This window comes from Megalops cyprinoides, chromosome 2 (genome assembly GCF_013368585.1).
Source record: "Megalops cyprinoides isolate fMegCyp1 chromosome 2, fMegCyp1.pri, whole genome shotgun sequence".
In the NCBI taxonomy this organism is placed as follows: Eukaryota; Metazoa; Chordata; class Actinopteri; order Elopiformes; family Megalopidae; genus Megalops; species Megalops cyprinoides.
The window spans coordinates 17,290,140-17,313,326 of NC_050584.1; the positions used below are offsets into that span (position 1 = coordinate 17,290,140).

At 41.5% G+C, this 23,187-nt stretch overlaps 1 protein-coding gene across 5 annotated transcripts in view; it reads right to left on the bottom strand.

The window, feature by feature from the left end:
- The window catches only part of c2h8orf34 (chromosome 2 C8orf34 homolog), a 77,403-nt gene that overhangs the window by 43,851 nt on the left and 10,365 nt on the right, over positions 1-23,187 (bottom strand). For 4 of the 5 annotated variants that reach the window (XM_036522762.1, XM_036522763.1, XM_036522764.1 and 1 more), the window contains exons 2-6: positions 15,493-15,640; positions 14,417-14,548; positions 12,194-12,322; positions 10,084-10,112; positions 7,319-7,485 (exon numbers count right to left, since the gene is read on the bottom strand). In XM_036522762.1, coding sequence (XP_036378655.1) covers positions 7,319-7,485; positions 10,084-10,112; positions 12,194-12,322; positions 14,417-14,548; positions 15,493-15,640 — 605 coding nt within the window. The remainder of the gene's footprint in view (positions 1-7,318; positions 7,486-10,083; positions 10,113-12,193; positions 12,323-14,416; positions 14,549-15,492; positions 15,641-23,187) is intronic. The other variant, XM_036522765.1, reaches the window with a different exon arrangement.

Genomic DNA, 23,187 nt, shown 5'->3' on the forward strand with positions numbered 1-23,187 from the left:
ATTAATTAGGAGCAGAGCATACGTCAGACAGCTGTCTATCTGAATTAGATGAGGACCTGGCTTAAGTCTCCGTGGCAAGATGATCAAACGTCAAACAAAAAAAAAAAATGCCCCAACAAATACAAGAACTTGTCTTTACCACACCATTTGGCATAGGGCAAACACACAGTGCAACTCAAGGTCTGTTTTTAATCAGCACTTAACGCGCACCGAGGATTGTATCACAAATATTTACACAATGTTGGATTTCCCATGGAGGCTTTGCCTGATTATCCACCAGATTTCGTGTGAGCCTCTCACCTGATGCATTTCCTCATTCAGACAGCTGGCTCATCCTCACCAGGCATAATGGGAAGAGTCAGGACCACGGTACAACAGCACACGAGTATGACAGAGAGATAAATACCTAAAGGCACACTCTTATGTAGCATGCAGATTTCACTGCAGTCTCTTTTGTGGTACAAGTGAAACGCACTGGAGTGCCGTATCGTATTTCACCATGCAATTAAAACAATACAGTACAGTAAAACAAAACAGGTTCAGTCGCCAGATATGTATCGAGGGGGGGAGTAAAAAGGAAATCATTCTATATTCTTATTAACTGTGATTGACTGGACAGTCTTGACTCTTTAATTTGTTTAAATTTATCCACAGTATGAGATGAAGACAAATTTTCATTTTATGCACAAATTAAGACTGGTTTGTTTTGAATCTGAATTTCAGTCATAGCAAACAGAATCGACTGAAGTTTTAACATGGCACGTACACGTTATTTCATCCATTCAATCTAAACTGTAACAACCACCATAAAACAAGTAATTGCCAATAAGAAGCTCCTGCCCGATAACAGGGCACCACAGAGACACCTCTTCAGCCCTAATCGGATTGCTAGAGGCAGTCTTTCGTACTGTAATGAATCCCAGTGTGTCTGTTATGCTTATGACAGCAAACCCTGCTGCAAACCTGAACAAGTAGGATTTCTCCTGGCCTCTTACTACCGCCTACATTGCTGCTGTATGATGGAAAGCACAGCAACATGTGCCTGTATATGTAGAGTGTTATGTATTGTGTCAGTGTCGGTTATGTATTGTGTTATGTATGTGCGTATGTGTGTGTATTTCTCCTTTTCAGTCACTTCTCAGACACTTCTCTCTATAAGCAGGATAGCACTGGGCCTCCCACTACATAGACATGTGATGGCTGCACAGTGACACAGGCAGAGGATCAGTTCAGAGACGCCTGTCACTCAAAGCTTTGGGTATTCTCTGGCGCTAACAACTGATCCTGGATCAGTTTACCAAACCCTCACCCTAACCCCACACAACTGGGTGAAAAATTTACCCAGAAGGTGATGTTGGGGTAAGTATCCTGGGATAAAATATGTGTGTGTGCTTTACTCAGGAAGAAGATGTGGTCTAATGCTGCAGAATGGTGTATGCGGGAAAGAAGCAAGGTGCAGCTACGAATCCTATTGTGCCTAATGTCGTGCCACTGGGAATCCTGTCCATATCTCATACACCGGCGCCACAGGCAGCCAGCACTGCAAAACGGAGAGCCTTCAGGAGCTGAGGCAATGCGCTGTCACAGACGTAATAACAACATAAAAAAACATTCATATGGCAGACAGGCGCAGAGCTGTTTTGGCAAGACCGTGATCGGGGATGAAAAGTTCTACAGAGATGCAATGTGGAGATTAACCTTTGGAAATTCTCCTTGTAACTCGGGGGGAAATTAGGCCGATGCCTCGCTTCAGAATACAGCCTTGCGGGGGTGGAGAACGCCCTCCTCCTTCCTTGGTGAGAACATCATTACCTGAGCCTGAGGACTTGCAGACCACTCGTCTCCATTGACACCTGCCTGTACGTTCTCTGGGGATGTCAAGGCAGCGAGACCTTCGCTTATAGAGCTATAACTAGTCCCCAGACTTCTTAACAATGTTCCAGATATTAGACATTGGATAAAAAAAAGTGTCTGTTAGATATTGGTATGAGGAGTGGAACAGCGCTCACACGTTGATAGAGCTCATTAGTGCAACTACTCCTGGGCTCTATTAAGGATTATATTGCCTGTTTGGTTAAATAATGGTCCCCGCACAAAGGACTCCCACCTCCTTGAGCTAATGCAGTCGGAGGGGTCTCCGGAAGCTCGCTTTGTGTCTCTGCCGTAATTGTCATCGTAAGGCTTTTTAGTTCCACCTTCGCCTCGTCCCTGCCTAATTTCCCCACAGCCCCATCCATGCCGCTGCGCCTAAGCACAGCCCTTCAGATATCCTTCAGAGACCTGTCAGGAGGATTCTCGTTCTCACGGGCAAGGTGTGAAGCTCAGTGGGCGCTGAATGAGGTCAGGGGGAAAAAACGAAATCTTTATATTACCGAAGGAGCGCGGAGCCAGCAGGAGAGCAAGGCTCATTAAAAGCGTCTGCCAACGATGCATCTGCCAGCCCACGCTGCCTGCGGATTACCGCCGTGAAGAGTCCTGCTGCGATGTCATTGAGCTTCACCAGAACAAATAACCTGGCCATCAAACTAATAGATTACAAGGAGTACAAGACCTTATGTATTTGTAATCAAGAGCAATAGTGTACGCGGCATTCCAATGCACGGTTTATGTGAGCAAAGCATAACCAGATAACCAGAACCAATGTTATGACAGAAATGTCAACAACTGCCTCTGTGTGTAACATTAGCTTGTGTGGCCCCCGTACTAGAATATGCTGTATAAATGTTAGTTTAAAAAATGACAGCTGCAAAAAAATTTGGACTATTTTTGAAAAATCGGGAGGCATATTTAGATCGCTTTCTGTATGAATATGACAGAAGGCCAAGTCAGATTAGCTTTGGAGTGAAAAAGTACAACTAAATCTTAGTCTTTTACAACAACAAGAGAAAAAAAAAATTTGAAAGTGTTTGACTGTTATTCACAGACATTGGAAAAATGACAGCAGTATATTCTGCAATGTAGCACAATCACAGCATTTTACAATACACATCAAATTTCATCACTCCAGTCATCTATTATTAAATGACTTGCTGAGCAGATCTCTTATTCATTATGACAGAAAACTTAGAGAATTTTACAGGGTGGTGCAAAAGTCACATCCCATTGTGATTCTGAATGATTAATAAAAATATATATTTCCTCTTAAAGTAAGTGATGGCTGCAAGGTTAACACAAGAAGAAGCTCAAGTTGTTTTTTTTTTTTCTGAACGGAACAGAGGGTGCTTCACATTGATCTGTTCTTGCATAAGTCAATTAACAAAACCTGAGAAGGCTACCAATTGACTTCAGAACTGCGGGAATTAATAATTACTCAGTTCAAACATATGGAAAAGGTTCAGACATCATGTATTTGTCTAACAGTAAAGTAAAGTGATCTTAATGGCCACCAATCAGACCAACTCTTAAGATTTTTCCTTGTATTTGTACCATCATTTTTCCTTGTACATTAAATAGCTTCTCATTTGTGACTGTGTATACCATATGTACTCTATATCCCATTTACAGTACCAGTCAAAAGCTTGGACATACCTGATTAATGGGAAACATGCATTCAAAGACATTTGATATAGACTCTGAGACTTATGCTTAATTGCTTGAAATTTGTTTCTTAGACAAATATAAAAGTGAAGTTCAAGCCTATGAAGCCCAGTGAAGTTAATGCCTCTATATGCATTTCTTTCCAAAAAAGGCTACTTTGAAGAATCTAAAATATAAGATAGCTTTGATTTGTTTAAAACTTTTTTGTAACTGCAGAATTCCATTTGTGTTATTTCATACTTTTGATGTCTTTGCTATTATTCTAAAACATAAAAAAGTAGGTGTGTCCAAACTTTTGTCTAGTACTGTACGTACAGAGGATCTGAAGTACAGCACCTCGTAGTTCATTGCTGTAAACTCTAAAGCACCGTTTAATTTCAGCGTGCAGCTTTTATGAATGTTTATGGAATGAAAAAAGGAACGGTCAAGCTGTCAACCCCCCACCAAGCACTGCACAGGGTTCATAGGAGCTATTACAGCACACAGGGGAAGGGAGAACAGAGTGCAGTTTGCCTTATGAAGGACGCAGCTGGAATCCTCCTTCCATTACTATAGAATAATGGTGAGGATGGGAATCAACAGTATTTTCAATAGGTATTAAAAAAGCTGGTGGAATGCATTTTCCCCTAGCTAGCTAATTAAAATCTTGATGTTCTGAGTTTGTTGTAGTTATACAGATCGGTGTTTTGGGAGGGCTGCTGTATCTGCCCCTAGGCAGTGTAATTTCACTTTAATCCAGTGAAAGAATAACCTAATGGAATTAAGTCAATTCTGTCAGCAGGGCCTGGTGTATGATTAATGGTTTAATATCAGATCGACTCTAATTAGCTGCATTCTCAATGGTAGGCCTGTGCCCCAAGAACAAACATGTGGTCCTCACGCGCCTACAATTAATATCACCTTGACAACATCTGTAAGGGGTGAGAAGTTGCAATGTACTATCTGTACAGCTGCAAACATATGTGCATTTTACAAATGTAATTGCTTCCAAGAAAAGGCATTGCTGAACTCACATGCACACATTTGGCAAACAGCATGTATGTATTAAAAGAGCAATATGATATTAAAATGGTCCACGAGCAGATTGATATTATGACTTCTAACATTGCATGCTCAGGGCTTATCAAAAGAACTGTGTGGGAACATGATGTGCTGAAATTATCAACCTTTTTTTGTCTTTAATGAACACTATCTACTTCAGACCATCAAACAAATCTCAAGAATTAAGGGTATTCTGGTTCTCTTCTCATAAACAGGATATGCAGTTTCTTCCTAAAGCTTGTATACTGCATGCTGTTGCATGATTTGCCAATTCAATGAGGTTGCTTGAGCTGGATTAGATTTCCTTTTTCTTGAGGAGTTATTGACTTCAATATGTTCACAAATACTACACAATTACAACAATAACAGGTCTTATTAGCAAGTATTAACAGGTCTTAGTAAGTTCACTTCTATAAGAAAAACTGCAAGAACATCATTAACCATTATACTGTATATTTGAAAAATTGATTAAATTCTGCTTGTTGGTTTCTGTAAAACAAGCTCACATTTAATCACTGCAGCTATAATGAAACTCATATCCTGAATACTAGTGACCACCATGAATAATGCTTTCAATATATGGTGTCCCAAAGAGAAAAATATGCATAGGTATGGGGCCCAGGAGAGCTACTTTTTCTTTTTAATGTCACCTTGTCCTTTAGTATGAAGGCGAAATTATGTTCCAGAAATAAAATATAAATTCCACTACTAAGAATAAATAACCTAATAATATAGAAAATTCTGAAATATCTGTATGACTATCAGTATAAAAATATCACTTATTTCTGGCCTCAACGAAAATGCTGTAGAGAATAAACCACTCTCCACTCAATGTCTGAGTGGCTCCTCCAAAGTAATGGTAGTACCTGATCTTACCACTAGGTGGACAGAGGCTTGCTGAGTTGTCACAGCCCCTGTTCAGTTCTTGATTTCCCATTACATCATTTATTTTCTGTCTGTTTACATTCCTATTCATATTGCCCAACCAAGGCCTCTCAAAACAAATGTGGTTATGCAACCACTCAGTATAATTGCAATGCCCTTTGTCTTCCACTCTGAGAAGAGAAAACGCGAGAGCTGTGTTTTTCTTATATCTTGCGTGTCTGTTTTTCTCAGTTTCAGTACCAGCCCAACTCCTGATATTCACAGTATTTCAACATGCACAAACGCTCTACCTAAAGCGCTGGACAAAGTGCACTGTGGTCAGAATGGATAGGGTCCCCTGGTGGCAGACACAAGGCATAGACTGTGTGCACACTAGACTGCAGTAAGACATGGGAGAAACTGTCATGCAAACTAGCGACATCCTCAGATGTAGGTTTCTGTCAGAATCCCCGGACAGCTGAAGAGAGTACACTTAACACTTATCTGACCCTGCAATGTGTTGCCTCCTCTCCAGCCTTCCTAATTAGAGTGACATTCCAGGCAAAACTTTGAGATTTATCTTTTCCCCTTGGGTCTGTGGCTTTGCAGGTTTTTGTCACACTTTAATGATTTGGTTTCCTTTTTTCAAGGGCACAGAATCCTTCAGACAAGTTACTAAATTACACTAGATTTCATTTCTCCCACTAAACAAGATTGACTATCTCTCTTTCTGTCAAAAGACTGTCAAAAGAAAAGCTGCCTGGGAGAGGGTTAGCAAACCACAACTACAATTTGCATCTTAATATTGATTTGAACTGCAGGGTCACGTCTTCATTCAACATTTGAAGACTCAACTTGAAATTGAAATATCATCTCTGTTTCTGTGTATAATGTTTGGGTCAAGGGAAATGCTTTAACATTAGGCAAACATAAAAGCAATGCATACGGTAATCTATGCAGAGAGAGATCACAGAAAGTCTGAGTATGTTACCATTTACTGATTACAGCAGCAGTCACCAAATGGCATTTTTGACACTAGGCATTGCACTGTGTGAAATTCATAAATGCTTAAACACACACACACACACACACACACACACACACACAGTCTCTCTATTTTTCTCTTTCTCTCTCTCATACACAAAACACACACATTCACACATGCATGCATACACGCAGTTTCTCTCTCTCTCTGTCTCACACACACACAGTCTGTCTCTCTCTCACACACACACATTCACACATGCATGCACATTCACACACAATCTCTCTCTCCATCTCTCTCTCTCACACACACACACATACACAAACACACACCTTCACACACAGACACACAAACACACAACACAGACACACAGACACACACATTCACACATGCATGCACATACACACACAGTCTCTCTCTCTCTCCCTCTCTCTCTCTCTCTCACTCACACACACACATTCACACATGCATGCACATACACACACAGTCACTCTCTCTCTCCCTCTCTCTCTCTCTCTCACACACACACAAACACACACCTTCACACACACACACTCACACATGCATGCACATACACAGTCTCTCTCTCCCTCTCTCTCTCTCTCTCTCGCTCTCTCTCACACACACACACACACACAGACACTCACACACACAGTCTGTCTCTCTCTCACACACACACACATTCACACATGCATGCACATTCACACACAATCTCTCCATCTTTCTCTCTCTCTCTCACACACACACACACACATACACAAACACACACCTTCACGTACACAGACACACACAAACACACAACACACACACACACAGACACACACACACAAACACACATCCACACATGCCCGCACACCCGCACAGTGTCTCTCACACTCACACACAGCTCACCTTCCAGCTGGGCTGTTGTCTTCGTTCTCCCACACCTCGGTCTTGGCTCTGGGTACCGGCGGCTGGAGCATCTCTGCCGCCAGCGGATCGGCGTCATCCTCGGCGCGGCCCACCCACTCTCCGATTACTCGGGGCCGCATCAGAGACGAGCCGTAGGCCCTTAGGTCCTGCGGGAGAGACGGAACCCGGGTCGCCTGTGTCCGTCACCGGCCTGTCCATCTTACACCCCCGCCCCCCGCACAGCAGTGCCCCCTTCCCCGAGATGATGGACGTGTGCGTGTCCCCACACTGAGACTGAACATTAATCTTAGAGCTCTGAGGATGTACAGCCACCACTGAAACCCCACAGAGGGTTTCAGTTATCCACAGCTTCTCCTGTGAGACTTACTGCTACATCTCTCCGGCATGGCTGAAGGGTTTCCTGCACTCTTCCTGTCTGCTGCACATTCTTGTTAATTTCTGCCCAAACAGCCACTTCAATAGTGTATAAGGGGCATTCATTAGAACTACAAAACATGTAGCCCTAGTCTGCAGTGCATAGTTATGGAACTCGCTGTCACCAATCACTGTGGCTGCAATAAGTCAGTGTATGTACATATATTAGGCCCAACTGGCAGGCAAAACGATATATAAATTATCTTGAGGCACTTGAGGACAATACACTGAAGCTACATAAAATGAAACTGCAAAAAAAATGTAAAGGGTACTTTGGTAGCCCTTCATATCTCCTGAGGATGAAAATACACGCTGTCAGAGCGAACATTGTAATGACAGGGTCTATTTTTCATGAATGTTTTTGCTTGAATGACTGCATTTTGGTGTCGGCAGGTGGCTTTATTAAAGTTTTGACTGCGCTCATTCCTCACAGAGAGTTCTATTCAGCCCAGTCGGTGGTGGAGCCGTACTGCAGCACATCTTAATGCCAGATACAGCTGTGGCTGAAACGGACGTAACATAAGTCTGAGGGAAAGAGAAGGCACAAAGCTCAGCTCAGACACAAAGCCTTCACCGGAGGGATATCTGATTAGCCCACAATCTCCCGGTAAACCTACTGAATCCATATTGCATCACCACGTTTATGCCGCTGAAGCACTGGCGTGATATCATGAGTGCAGTTCTGATCCTTATCACAGTCTGACAGCTGGCTGACATGATTTGGTACCCAAAAAAACTACTTAGCGTTTAGCGATCGCTTTGATTGCTCTGTCATATCTTCCCGTTATCAGTTCCCTTCATTACTCTATGAGGATGACGGGGTAAGAATGGAGACAGCTTTGCATTTAAAGTGTGTGAATTACAAAAACAATATCCAAATAATGACTTTAAAAAGACCTTAACAGAAATCGCTGAAGATATTGGAATAGTGCCTACTGTTGCTGCATGCTGGGGGTTTGCTCTGTGCTGGGAGGACTGTGGCATAATCAAGCTGCTGTATGGAAATGCAGATACTTTTTATTCTGTTCAGGCCTCTAGCTTACGCTTCGTAACATTTAGGATTTTCCCAGGGAAAGGAACAAGGATGCATTTCTCTTAGAAAAAGAAATGAATTCTAGTCTCAAATGCATCGATGTTAAATTGCTTGCTATTCATCGCACCTCAAACACTCCCCAGTCCCTCCCTGGAGGCTGGGTGATGGTCAGGGCAAAGCGCCAGACTGACAAACAGGTAGATAAAAAAGTCCTTCCCCCGGAATACAATACAATACAATACAAAACAATAGCAAGCGCATCAATCAAGACGGGCGCCGTCAAAAAACACAGGGCACTTTCACTACTGTTGCCTACATGATAGGGCCACCATCTTACAAAAAGCAGTGTCAAACAAGACACCATGCCAGGGAAAATGAATGGAACACATACCAGCGGTATGGCCAGGAGAGAAATGAAAACACAATGAAAAAAAAACACTAAAGAGCTGCCTGCTTACATGCTTACACAGAATCCCCAAAAGCACATTGTCCTCTTCTACCCAACCTGATCTAGTTTGATTCAGAAGAGAACAGTATCATAAAACAACTGCAATGCTTGATAAGCAAAATAATTTGTTCTACCAGAAGAATCAAATTATGGTATAACTGTAGCGTTTAGGCCATAAAGAAATTCCTTCCTCTCAAATGAGCACACTTTTGGCAATTAATGCCAAATATGGTTGCAGATTTATGTAAACTCCTCTGCACAGACTGATCCCACAACATGTGCATAATTATATAAATATGCATAATGATGTATTCATTGTGAACAAGTGAGCTTTTCAGTTTCCATGAACACGTTCTATTCTAAGGAGATACTGGTAATAGCCTTGTGTCATGTAAGGAGAACAAGTATAGATTACATGGTCTGTTCTCTCTTCTGCATGTTTTAGGTAGTCCTGTGTATTTTTTTAAAAGGTAAAATGCAGTGAATCACAAAATTCCAAATCAGACATAACAAAATAATAACACAAACGCACCAGCTGCACATTAAGCTCATGTTATATTCTGTAATACAATGGCACAAAGAAAGACACACTTCCAATGGTTGGAATGTCCCCTTGATTACTACTGACAGAATAATATGTACTGTATGCAACAGTATAATAACTAAAATCTTCAGGCTCACTGCATGCTTAGCAATGGTGTACAAAGCATTACAGCCTGGCCATGGGCCTCATCAGAGGTTCCAAATAATAATTGGAGACTCAAAGGGCTGGTTTACATGGGCCATTAATCTCATTACTCATGCCACATTTAACACAATAAAAAAAAAACATTTTACAATGCATTTTACCTGGTCAAGCTCATCAGAGACCGCAATGCCTGAAAGACAGAGGGGAGACAGCTATTCCAAATGGACTTTGGTGTACAGCAGAATTGTAAACAGACTAAAGTTACAGTTAATTGGAGCAAAGGGCATCCTCTGGACATGTGTGCATCAATTCACTATTACAAACTTCTTCCTCTTTTATTTTCAATTGTACAGTGGAATATGAATATCCTAAGTCTATTATTATCAATTGGACAAATAAAACCTTAAATTTAAAAGAATAAAAGAACAATCTCTGTGAGATATTAAGTAGTCTGCATTTTGAAATATAACACTTCATGAGCTTAGCAATGAACTCTAATAGACATATTTGTGTAATGCTGCCCATTATTTTAAATATTATTTGATACAGTATCATGAATGGACATGAAATCAATTTACGTTTCCACATCAAGTGCTATCGAGATGTGCCTTCATTCGCAAAAATAAAGGAAATGACAATTGACACTTCTGACTCTCCAAAGAAACCCTGAGGACTGAGATGACAGGCATTTAGATATAGTTTCAAAGGACGGTTATTTATCAGAAGAAATGCACTGAAGAGTGCTAACAGGAATCATGGCTCACTAATAAAAGCCAAACGAAAGCACCAGGAGTGAGGACATGCTTCAAAGGCATAATATGTCAGGGCTCCAGACTAACTTTTCCACTGGTAGCACTGATGCTACCAACTTTCTCAGTTAGTCGCACCAGCACATGATTTGGTAGCACCCTTTTTTTTTGGTACAGCATGCTATTGACCGTGCATGCTGATGAATAGTTGTCTTAATTTGCATACCCTAGTTTTGCAATGATGTGAAGATTGACAGTGACTCGAGACTTGATATTTGCAAAATATTTTAATCTGAAATTTGAAGTTTACCTCGTACCGCAACCATGGGTACTGCGTTAGCCATTGTGGTTTTTAACCTTTTCGCGCACACCGGTCACACCGGTGTGATTAGAACACGAAATTGGAAAAATTCTAGCTTTGAGGAAACAGCGATTTAACATGTGTATAGAGTGTTCAAGACCTGATACAAAAATATAGCAAATGCGGCGGTGAAAACTATGATAAGCTTAATAACGCTAATGAAAACATAACGAACCATGTAACGTAACGCGCTACATAGCATAAAATAAGTTGCGTGCGAAAGGGTTAAAACAATCAGCTATAGACCGCTTGATCTTTGGAAGACGGTAACAGCTAAATGGATTGTTTTGCGCGTTTCATCATTAGTGCGCGTGTACAGGCAGGGAGAGTGCAGGTGCAGGCAGGGTGAGACCGACTGAGCTAGTGAAGAAAAAGTACTACTTTCAAGCACAATGGCTAACGCAGTACTCATGCCGGAGGGGCACCAAAACAGCCTAATAATCATCATGCACTCGCACGAATGCAACCACGTGAAATTTTAACTCGCACACCGTCAAAAAAAAATGGTCACATATGTGGGCACATTTACAAGTCGCACTGGTGCGCCTAGTAATAAAATTTAGTCGCACTGTCCCCAAAAATGGTCGCAGTCTGGAGCCCTGTATGTCCCATGCAGGCTCTTTAGATCCACAGTATTTCAACCTGCCAGTCTTTCAATTCATATTGCCTGACTGATTTTTATGTGCATTGTGACATACCACAGCAGATGAACTTATAACAGTTTATATTACCTTATAAATTATTATCATGAAATAGTATGCTGGAGACCTTAGCTTTTGATTTTCAATTTATACCTTGCTCATCAAAATATAGTCCCCGCATCACATTAAATCACGTTAATGCATGCATGATAACACTGCCCATACAGTGCATTCTGAGTTAATGACGGTGTTGTAAAAAGAGCCCTGTGCACAGAACAAACAATCTGCAGAAGTTGTTTCATTAATGACGTTGCCAGTACAGTGTAGTTACAGAAGCATAAGGGCCATTGTGTCAAGTGTAACTTAGTCTTACTTTGCCACAGACAAAACAAAGATGTCTGTGACCAGAAGATTAATGGGTGTGATTTTATATATGCTATGCTGATGACCTCAGTGGAAAGTGTGTGTGTGTGTGTGTGTGTGTGTGTGTGTGTGTGTAGGATGGGGAGTGCATACGCACTACGCGTGAGGTTCTCCAGGGCCTTGCCCAGCTTCTTGCTCTCCTGGAGAATGTGGTTGAGCTCGTCGAAGTCCCGGCTCTCCGGTCGGGTCCTCCAGTCCCAGGACGGGTGTTCTATCGACCTCGGCACTGAAAATAGCCAAACAACTTAGCACTTCTGCTCACACTCCATTTACAGCCCTCTAACCCTTCAGAGTGTACCGGAGAATCTGCCAACGCTCAGTAAGCGCTTTAAGGAGAGTCATCACATCTTTTTTTTCCCACTTTTTTGTGCTCTGGGTTTTCCGCAGCAAGTAATTAACGGCTCAAAATGGGTCAAACGGGAGATGTCCCAGATTTAGATTTCATCGAGTGTCACCCACTCTCAGCCATTCCTGCGCATGTCTAAAGCCTGAGCACAGGGACTCACAGCTCCAGACACACTGTTTTTGCAATTAGCGGTTTACTCCTGTTTGTGTTAGCTAATAGTCACACATGGCTTGTTTTCATTAATACAATAAAAATCAAAGTGTAACATGATTGAACTTGTATTACCATTGCCTCAGGCACAGTAATCTAAGAGGGCAAGCAGGGAGTTGAATATAAATGCAGATACAAGAAACAAGCACTGAAATGGGTTCAGATGTTTTTCCTATGTATTTATTTTACAATATAAAAGACAGAACATGGGAAAAGAACATATACATATATATATATATATATATATATATATATATATATATATACATATATATATATATTTGACATGTATAGGCAGTTTCTCCTATTGTCCAAATGACAGATACCTATGGGGTAACCAACAGCACTCAAACCAACAGGCCACAGACAGAATCTGTTGACAATGCTGCTGCAGTCTGCTGTCTTGCTTTTTTTCCCCCTAAGTCTGCCTGGCATTGTGACAGAAATAAATTGAAGTGAATATTTCAGCATTATGTCACAGAGCCAAGTGCATTGGAGGACAAGTCATCTCAGGCGAGCCAGCAGAGTTGTGCCCGCTCTGACTGCCCCCCCGTTCACACAAACTGCAACATACTCAATGTGGTCACAGGGTTCTATGGACTGCCTCTTCGGTACTTCATGATGGCTGTGGTAAGCAAACGGAATCTACAGTTTTCAAGCTTCCTCTTCACCTCGGGTCAGACTTAAGTGAAAGCTTTAAGAAATGCTAATGTAGTCAGACATTTCTCTGGGAAATTGATCCAGCTCTTCATGTTCTGCATAAATATTGGATTCAAGACATGTTACGAGCATCAGCAAAACTTGTAGTCAGCAGTCCTCTCAATCTGACATCAAAGATACACTTCCCAGCAAAGATATAATTCATATATGGTGACATATTTGCTTGTAAGTAATATACAGTAGCAATATTGGTAACTTCAATATTAAATTATCTGATGTTAAAGGAAGGATGTTTTTTTAAAAACTTGACATACCCGCTACTGTACTGAATCTGCGAAAAATACAGTATTTGTGCAGTTTTGCTGTTTAAATGCTGCTTTGATTTAGATGTTTTTCTCTTCTGATAAAAAAAAAACAATTCCAGGAATAAACAGTTCATAAGTAAATCAACGTTAAAAATCTGAAATGCTGTATATGTTGAGGTATAGAGGGTGCATTTAACAGAATCCAGAGGGTTAATCATGTACCTATTAAACCACATCATCCTCTCCGCCTGCAGAGATTATATATGATCTGACAAAGTTTCAAAGGGCAGCAGGTTAAAAAAAGACATGCTCAAAGCTTTCCTGACTCAATTCAGGGACACCACAGTAAGTCACTCCTCTCCAAAGCCCTTCTCCTGTAAATCTGATTGGAAGATTGCTGCTCCGCTGCCCGGAATAGCAGCTTTGACAGTGACCGAGTGTAATGCTAAATCATTTATAGCACCATGCATATCCCTCATGTTAACCACCCCTTGAGCCTTCCTTTTTGAACTCAATAGAAGTTCTTTTCAGAGTTCTACTCTGACTCACCACAGATTATTATTTATTCATTATCAGGCGCTGACCCCGCTACCTAATTACAAATTAAACGAATATGTATTGATGCCCAAAAAACGCCTCTGATCAAAAAACATCTCTGTTTAGTTTTATGAGTTAAAACTTACTCTACAAAGTCTTTAAAAGAAAGTAATTTCTTGAATGTACAAAGGGTACGAAATTCAGTTTATGTTTGTATCTTTTAGCGTTTTCATGAGATGTCTTCAATAAGAGAACTACTCACATGACTTTGATTCGGGCGATGGCGGGGATATGTTGGATACTGCAAGATCGCTTTTGGATTTTTTGGGCTTTTTGGGGCGCATCTGCCACGGCTTCTCATAGCCCCTGAAATCACGCCTCGTTCCTTTGTTCTCTGCAAAGACAAGAGCATGAACACAGGACTCACCCGCCGTCCTCTGATGTGCATGTGGGTCTGTATGCTGATGCAAACACAACAGCAGACCAAAAATGCTGTGTCCAGCAGCCTTTATGGCGAGCCAGCTGTGCCAATGAGCTTGGAAGCACATCGCTGATCCAGACCAAAAATGCTGTGTCCAGCAGCCTTTATGGCGAGCCAGCTGTGCCAATGAGCTTGGAAGCACATCGCTGATCTAGACCGGACCATCTTTAAAACAGCGCTTGCAGGGAGGAGTTGCAATTCTGCATTTCATATTAAGCGAGAAACATTTCCCCCATTTCCTTTATCAAAAAGCATCAATTCCCCACCCGGAGGACCTGGACATATACTGTGAAAGCACCCGGTGTGTGTATACTTGTGTATATGTGTGGGGAAGTTTGTGTGTGCATACATATATGTGCATGCACACATGCACGTGTACGTGTGCTTGCAGGCATGACTGCCTGCATGCATGTGTGTGCATGTATGTTTATGCACTATTGCCTGCATGCATGTGAGTGCATGTGCATGTACATTTACATTTACATTTACATTTATTCATTTAGCAGACGCTTTTATCCAAAGCGACGTACAAAAGTGTATATAGTAGGCAAACAGGCACAAGGGCAGGATGTGTACAGGTCATACATTGCAGATAGTGCTGAAGCTGAGCGCAAGGTCGGTGTAGCGAGACAGAACTAATCTGATCTAGATGTGTGTATATGTGTGTGTTTGTGTCTGTGTGTGTGTATGTGTGCGTGTGTGTGCGTGTGTGTGTGTGTGTGTGTGTGCGTGCGTGTGTGTGTGTGCGTGTGTGTGTGTGCGTGCGTGCGTGTGTGTGTGTGTGCGCGTGTGCGTGTGTGTGTTTACGGCTGCATGTGTGACTGTGCCCACAGACAGACAGATGCGTCTGGACCCACCTGCTGTCCCCGTCTCGGCCCACAGAGCTGCAGAGCCCGACAGGGTTCTCTGAAGCTTGCTGGGGCTCCCTTCTTTAGTCTGCAGGTGATTGATGAGAAAAGGAACAGGATGATCTGGGGTCTCAGTTATCAGTTTGGTCATCATTTCCTATTAGAGCAAAACAGAGAACAGTCAGCATGATGCTGGAGAGAGACAGAGAGACAGGCAGGTGAAGTGGGAGGGAGACTACATTGTTCAAGTACATGCTATACTGAGAACGCAAGGGGAAACTGAATATTTGCCTCTGTGGTAAAATAGCAGTAAAGTGGGACGTTTTGCCTGATAATATTCTTTCGGTAAAGACTGTCACTGCATCTATGAAATTTAAAATGAGCTTACAGAAATGCAGAAAGGTGACGTCACATATTGTTGCAGCTCTGGAAATGTGGATATAGATTTTTAAAGTTTCTGCCCCCTTGTTTTAAAAATAAAAATGCTTTGATTAAACCAATTCTAAAGTACAGGTGCTATATAAAGTGTCCTATGATTTGGAAGATTACGTATTTGCAAAGGCATCTCAATAGAAAAGGGAAAGCAGTTTTGTCAAAATTATGTTACAATTACATTTTAGAAAGCTATGGTTCATTTTTGCTATATATGAATAAAAACTAGAACCAGGACTGTATTGCAGTACTTCAACAGTGATGTTTAAAATTCCACATAAATTCAAATTAGTTATCTTTAACAAATTACTGAGCTTTTTTGTAATGTATTCTCATCATGAGCTTTCCCATGTGAATAGTTAGTTGCCAATTTACTCAATACTATGATAATTTCACAAGCTCAGTGTGCACGAGCACTGTATCTGTTCATGTTAGTTTTTTCCCATCTGTTCCCTGTGGCACTATAGTAAAATCTTTCCATCTCTAAAAACAGAAGCACAAAGGTTAATTATTTAAATGTTTTCTTTCACACATTCTGTGGATCCTCAAACAAAAAACCTATTAAAAATGGCGTTCCCTCACCGATGCCAGTTCTGTTGCAATACGGACAAAAGGAAAATGAAGAAAATGAAACAGTGGGCCTTAGCATGCACAATAGTCAGGATAAAACAGAACATGTATAAGATAAGACAATATTTCTGTCTTTTTGTTAATTTAGCTGGGTAAAGCCCTGAAAAATCTGCATTACTGCATGTGCTGAAACGCGCAGAAGGGAAACACGAGACGCTGAGTCTCTCGGCGTGAACTCTGGTTGACTTCTCGTTTTTTGGGATTAGCCAGGAGTCGAGACCGTAATGCTAAACTCACTAAACAAGCAGGCTGCCTGGCTGAGCTGGCTCGGGCAACACGAGAGCTGACAGCAGGCCGAGGTTTCATCCACATCCGCAGAATGGGAAGTGAAATGCTGTCATTGACAGACTGAGGAGCACAGATGAGATATTCCTGTAGGGGCCAATGTGCCTCCTAAATACCGAACGACTTGCCATGTTCTGCGCCGGCCGTCCCCCACAACGTTAGCTAAATTAATGGAACAGAAGCCAACAGAGACGCATCTTCTGCCTGTCCTTCTCTATGAGCAGGACACGTGTTCCACCACTCCTGACTCCACTGACAATACAGTGCTCTCTCCCCCAAAAAAAGCGTCCTCCAAAAAAAATACTGCATTTCAGGACACGGCATTCCGCCAATGCAAAAAAAAAATGGATTGGTCATACATGAGCACACGTTGCCTACTGCTGCAGGAAACATGACATGTCCAAAACAACAGAGCATTGTGCTGCATTGCAGTTCTCTCTTTGCAAATTACAGGGACTAAAGCAACCAAGGCTTTTTGATCATTTCAGATGTAATTTTCAAACATCTGAAACATTTCTCTGCTTCGTAATTACGGATGTCATTAAAGTTCCAGAGATTCAAAAGTAAAAAACTGCACTAGCAGAGGGGACATAAAAGAAAGCTGTAATTTGAGGAGACCCATTCAACAGCATTATACACTCCCATCACTGACATGGTTTCGTGCCAGCTAAGAGGATTTGCTTTGTACAATTAGGGAAAGAGATCTATGTTAATTTTGTTTGTTTAACAGACATCATTACAGTGATTTAGGCCTACATACCTTTATTATTTTAAAAAATCTACTTTACATAAACCTTGCTCAAGGGCCCTGCATCAGTAGCCCACCTTGCATCTAAATCCACATCCCTGTGATTGAGTTCATCATCATTGTTTACTGATGGACACGGATCAGTTGGTTTCTATGGCAGGTATATGAAGTATAGCAACATGCATAGTAACTGGCACTTTCGCTTAATATGGTAATGAGGTGCTTTAATTACAGCATACAGGAGGAAACATCAATCTCTGCTGTTGTGTCATGTATTAAATCTTGCCTGGCAGAGGTTCTGTTTGCATACATACAAAATCAGGTCAGCTCCTGACCACAAGAGCAGCGTTTCATGTTGGGTTTTTTTTTTTTTTTTTAAATGACCTCGAATCAGTTGTAAATCAGAACTCGCAGATTCTATTTCAGCCAAAGTGACATCATGCGTGACCCGGCGGCCACCCGGCACTTCCGCTAACAGACAGGTTACCAGCCGTCTGAGTTCAACTTCGGCTCGCTCAAGGACTCGGAAGAGGAGAGCTGAAGGTAACAGTCGGAGAGATGGGCATTTGGCCGCGTTCTCCACTCGGCTACCTCTGCACAGCTGCGGTGTCTCTAGAGCACAGAGCCTGCTGCTTTCAGTGCTTCTGCTAACAAACTCTCTGCTTGCTCAGAACGCACAGTCAGACATGGCAATAAAGAGGCACAGAAACAAACAGCGCAGTGCCATGCGCATCTGTCTGTGAGTAACTTCCTGACTAAAATCCACGATACACAGACTATGAGATGCAACAGAATTAGTATCTGAGCAAAATGCAGACAATGGTGTCATACTGTATGGACAGTCGACGTACTGAATGATTACTGTAAGCAGATGAAAATGACAACCACAGACTTCTTTTACATACTGGATATAATGTATTTTACTTTTCACTACATAAACACACAGACATGTACATGCTGTGTAAATGCTAAATCTTACAAGAGGTTAAAATATTATTGCTGTTGCTTTAAAATTCAGCTGAAAGCCAAAAATCGTAGGGCTTCAAAAAAAAAAAAAAAAGCTGGCAGCAACCTCGTTTAGGCTAACCTTTCATAAAAATATTCTTTCCACCCTTGCTCGTTCTGATAAAGATTGCTGTCTGTCTTCCAAAGTCACGGATGGAGGACAGTGGACCTTGTCCTTACAGCTGTGCTTGATATAAATAGTTTCCGTGCTGCTGCTGTCTTCGGCCTGGGTGTCTGTTTGAGTAATCTATGCTTTAATGAGAGTGGACACTGTCTCCCTCAAAGATTTCACGCTCGCGGGGAAAAACACAGACCGGAACTAAACTGCTTCGTCAGTGACTCTAACGAACACAAGAAACACAAACGTGGCCTTACCTCCTTTGATTGCACTGTTAAATCGTTTTACATAGGCACCATTTTCATTCATGAATTAGTGTTCATTTCAGCAGGCATTTTAAGGATTTGAGCAAGCACGTGTTCACATTCTCGACCACTTAGATAAAGGCAAAAGCAGTATATCAGCATTAATGTGAACATGTTACTGTACAGAGCGCATACTGATGATCAGCACTGCTGCTCACATAAATAACAGCGAATCCTTCACTACCAGGTTGTAAACCTCTACCATTTTGCAAAGCCCCATCGGGCCACGTGACACAGGATCTCTCTTAATGCTAATTACACGCACGGTCCACTGTGTGTGTCTCTCGTGTTTTGTGCGGTGGAATTAAATAAAAAACTGGCAGGTTTTTTTTTCTCTCTCTCTCTGTCAGAGGCTGAGTGCAGAGAACCCGACGGGATCTTGGAAGCGGTCCAGCCCTTGAGTGTGCAAGGCGTGCGAGGGACACGCGCGCGAGGGAGCCGGGGCGGTGAGGGAAGCGCGGGCCCTGTCCTCACGGTGGCCCCCGGAAGGCGGCCTCCCACGCACGCCCGTGAGGGCCACGCAGCTCGCCTCGGGGAGCGGCTGTCAAGGGTTTCCGTTTCGGATGAGCTCATCTGGCACTGAATTAATAACGGGGATCAATTAAGGAAAGCCTCAATTGGCTGTGTCTGGAGGCTGACGGCGGGTCGTTAATAAGTTAATTAACGGTCAGGCTCCTGTGCTTCTCTCGCATATTCAGGCAACGGCAGTTCCCCGGCGCTGCTCTCACGCTTATTTGAAGCTCTGAGATCATTTAGCTCGTTTGTGGAATGAATTTCGTCTATCCAGGAGACAACCAGTGGAAGGTTACCTTCCAGCTGTGCCTTCACTTTCATTCATTATGCATACAAAAGGAGGCTGTGATTAATGAATACAAAAAAAATAATTCACTAACATTCTCAGAAGTAACACTAACAGTGTTCAGTAGTTCAGTAGTAGTGTTCAGTAGGTGCACCTATCACTGCTGCCGCACTGTCCAAAGCAGTTTGTTGAGGTAGAACAGCAGCGGACGGAACGTTCACGAGAACGTTCAGAAGTTACAGTGAGGTTCATTGAACCTTTTTGCCAGAGACCACCCATCCCCCGCCCCCACCCCATAAAAACAAGTCACCGCAATAAATCTTCTCAACATTAAATTAGATTTTCCAAACCAATCAAGAAGTTAAAAATCAGTTACATCCACTGACAACAAACTCATTTGTAATGTGTTTAAACAATAATAGCAGGTCAATCAGGCATGACTGGATTATAAATAGGTTATTTACTGTTATTTACTGTGAACTACTAATTAAAAACACAGAATGCAAAAAGGCGTTGTTATAAGATACACTGTGAATATATATTTAGACTCAAGATATATTTTAATTCTCTTTTTACAGTTTCAATTCATTTTATTTTTAATTTAATCTAGGACCTGACCCACAGTTTTTAGAGGCTCTGCAGTGGATTGGAGGCTCATACATTGCAGTTCAATTTCACGATGGAGATCCAATAACAGTCTACAGAAACCACCATATCACCAAGAGGGCTCTGACCTTGCACAAGGACAGCCATGTCCTCCGTTACTGAAAAGTCTCTTATTAGGACTAGTTCTCTTTTCAGTTTTGACTTTCAACTAAATTAATCTGAACTGAATTAAGAACATATAATAATCATAACAACAGTAATCATTTGACTAGTTATCACAATTGCAATAAGTACAGACTGAAACTATACTATGTATGCACACAGAATAACAAGAGAACCATCATCCTCAATTTAACAAATGAAATTCGAGCTTTTTAACCTATAACTAGCAAGGAGGCACATTTGCATTTAATGTCTATGAGCGACAGGAGGTGCAGAGTGTGCTGGTGAAGATGTCACACTTTACCTGATGCGAATTCCCTCACACTGACACTTACAGTTCAGTGTGGACCAAGGCACCATTCTTAGTCTCTACAGATGGCCCACACACCTCACCCACATCACCCCGGCTCCCTATCACGGGACACACAGCTACAAATCGGCATTCGCGGCTGTAAAGTGGAATGCAGGCTGCAGCCCACATGGCATAAGTGCAATGTGATTGACTTGTATATATTATCTTCTGCAGTAGCAAATCGATGGAGGTCAGTCTATGTCATTTCAGCCAAAGAAACCCAATGACCCCTTAATATGACTACAGAGCAAAAAAGATGCTGAGCACGGCAAATTAAAGATTCTACACGGTTTGGAGGTCAGGCCAGTGGCCAAACCACTTAAACCTCATCACATGATATACATAGAGAAGGTGGAGCCTGTCTGAGTAACATGTTAGTTGGACTTTCATGTGTTATGTGCTGTAGGTGGTATGGTGCTGATGTGGAACTGATGCTTAGTGGTAAATCTGATGACTATTTTAGCATTGAAGGCAAAAGTCTGATGGCAGTATAAGCTTTTGTATGGTTACAGTACACTTGTGGTGGTACAAGTTTGGTAGCTTAAGGTTGTGTGTCTTATGACAGCACTTATTCCCTTTCTTACCAATGTTTCCCACACATATATTACAAGTGTGGCACTAATGATTGAGTATCTATACAGCTACTAGCCCTAATGAATATAGTCTTTGTAAGTTAATCTGGATGGGATTGCCAGCCAAACGAATATGTGCAAAACCCTGCTGTGACATTTTGGACTTTGCCCATGCAACTGAAGTGGCTGAACAGGTGCTTGGGGGGAGGGAGTGTTTATCAATGTAAAAATAATGACTCATAACCTCTTTAATTAGGGGGTAATGATGTAAAAAAAAAAAAAGAAAGTGACAGCTGGTTTTGTTATCTCGCTACATTATCTGTAAGATACCATCTGCACAGAAATTTTAACATGACAGATAATATGGCGGAATGTTGTTCTTACACACAGCAGTCCACTTTATTGCTGCCATACTAGTCAGAGGTCTGAAATATTAACGAATATGTATGATGGCCTAATGAGATCCATAAACGTAATCTGAACTGTGAAATCTGAATTGTTTGCTTAACCTAATTTATTAAAATTTGTTTCAAAAGCAGACTCTTCTATCTGCACGTACTTTGAAATAATATTCCAACTGGAGGTGTCCTAGGCTGATCTCTTTAAATACTGCCCCAGCCTTCAGCCTTCAGCTCTGTGCATGAGAAATTGCTTTTTTCTGGAATAAGCTCTCAGTCTTATTCCTCTTCTTATTTTTTTTCCATAAACAGCCGAGCCAACAAAGCCAAAGAAACATCTATTTTTCCACATGCATCTCAAAGGACACAGCAGAATTCTCTAACATAAATAATAAACATTCACATCATGTGGGGAAATGCTTAAAAAATAATACTGTCTATATATTCATTACTTCAGAATGGGACAAATAAGCAGTTGACTTCTGGGCCAACGCAGTGCGTTTAAAATCACAAAAGATATCTGTGCATTTAAATCGGATACAATTTCTTATTCATTTATTACAATCAGATAGCACATGCATTTTAGGGGGACTATAAATTGTTTGCACTTATTTCTGACAAGCAGAATCGTTGCATTTCTATTCAATAGCATTAGATTGAATTGTCCCTGATAAAAAATAGATCTGACAGTATGTTATAGGCCTTAACACCCATAAATATGGGGCAATGCATTGTCTCTATTTAGTTATCAATGTATGCATCGGCAGGAAGCATTTGCCAAGCAAAACAAATACTATGCAGAAAAAAGCTGTTGATAATACAGAAATAAGACAGGAACACACAGTATGTGCATAAGTATTAAGTATGCATAAGTATCAGGCGATTTTCCGTGTCTACATCCATATATCAACTGCCTATATCTGAGCATATTGATTAAACTTGTGTGCTTCTCTTCCCTGTCCCACTGCAGTGTGTAAATATTATTTTAATTTGCATATTATTCTCAAGGTTCACAATACATCACGTACATGCACATACATTTAGGCTATTTGATTGACAGTCACATATTCAGAACAGGCAGGACACAGAGGCATAATAGAATTGTTTCAATAAAAAAAGGGATCCGGCATAAGTTACCACAGAAATAAAGCAATAAAATATCACCAAAAAACAGTGAAAGGAATGTTTCAGGAAAGTGTCAGATTTTGGCTTTACATAGCACTTAATGTCCTTATGGAGAATAACGTCTTGACACCACTTTGCATACATAAGCTTAACAAATGAGCAATTCA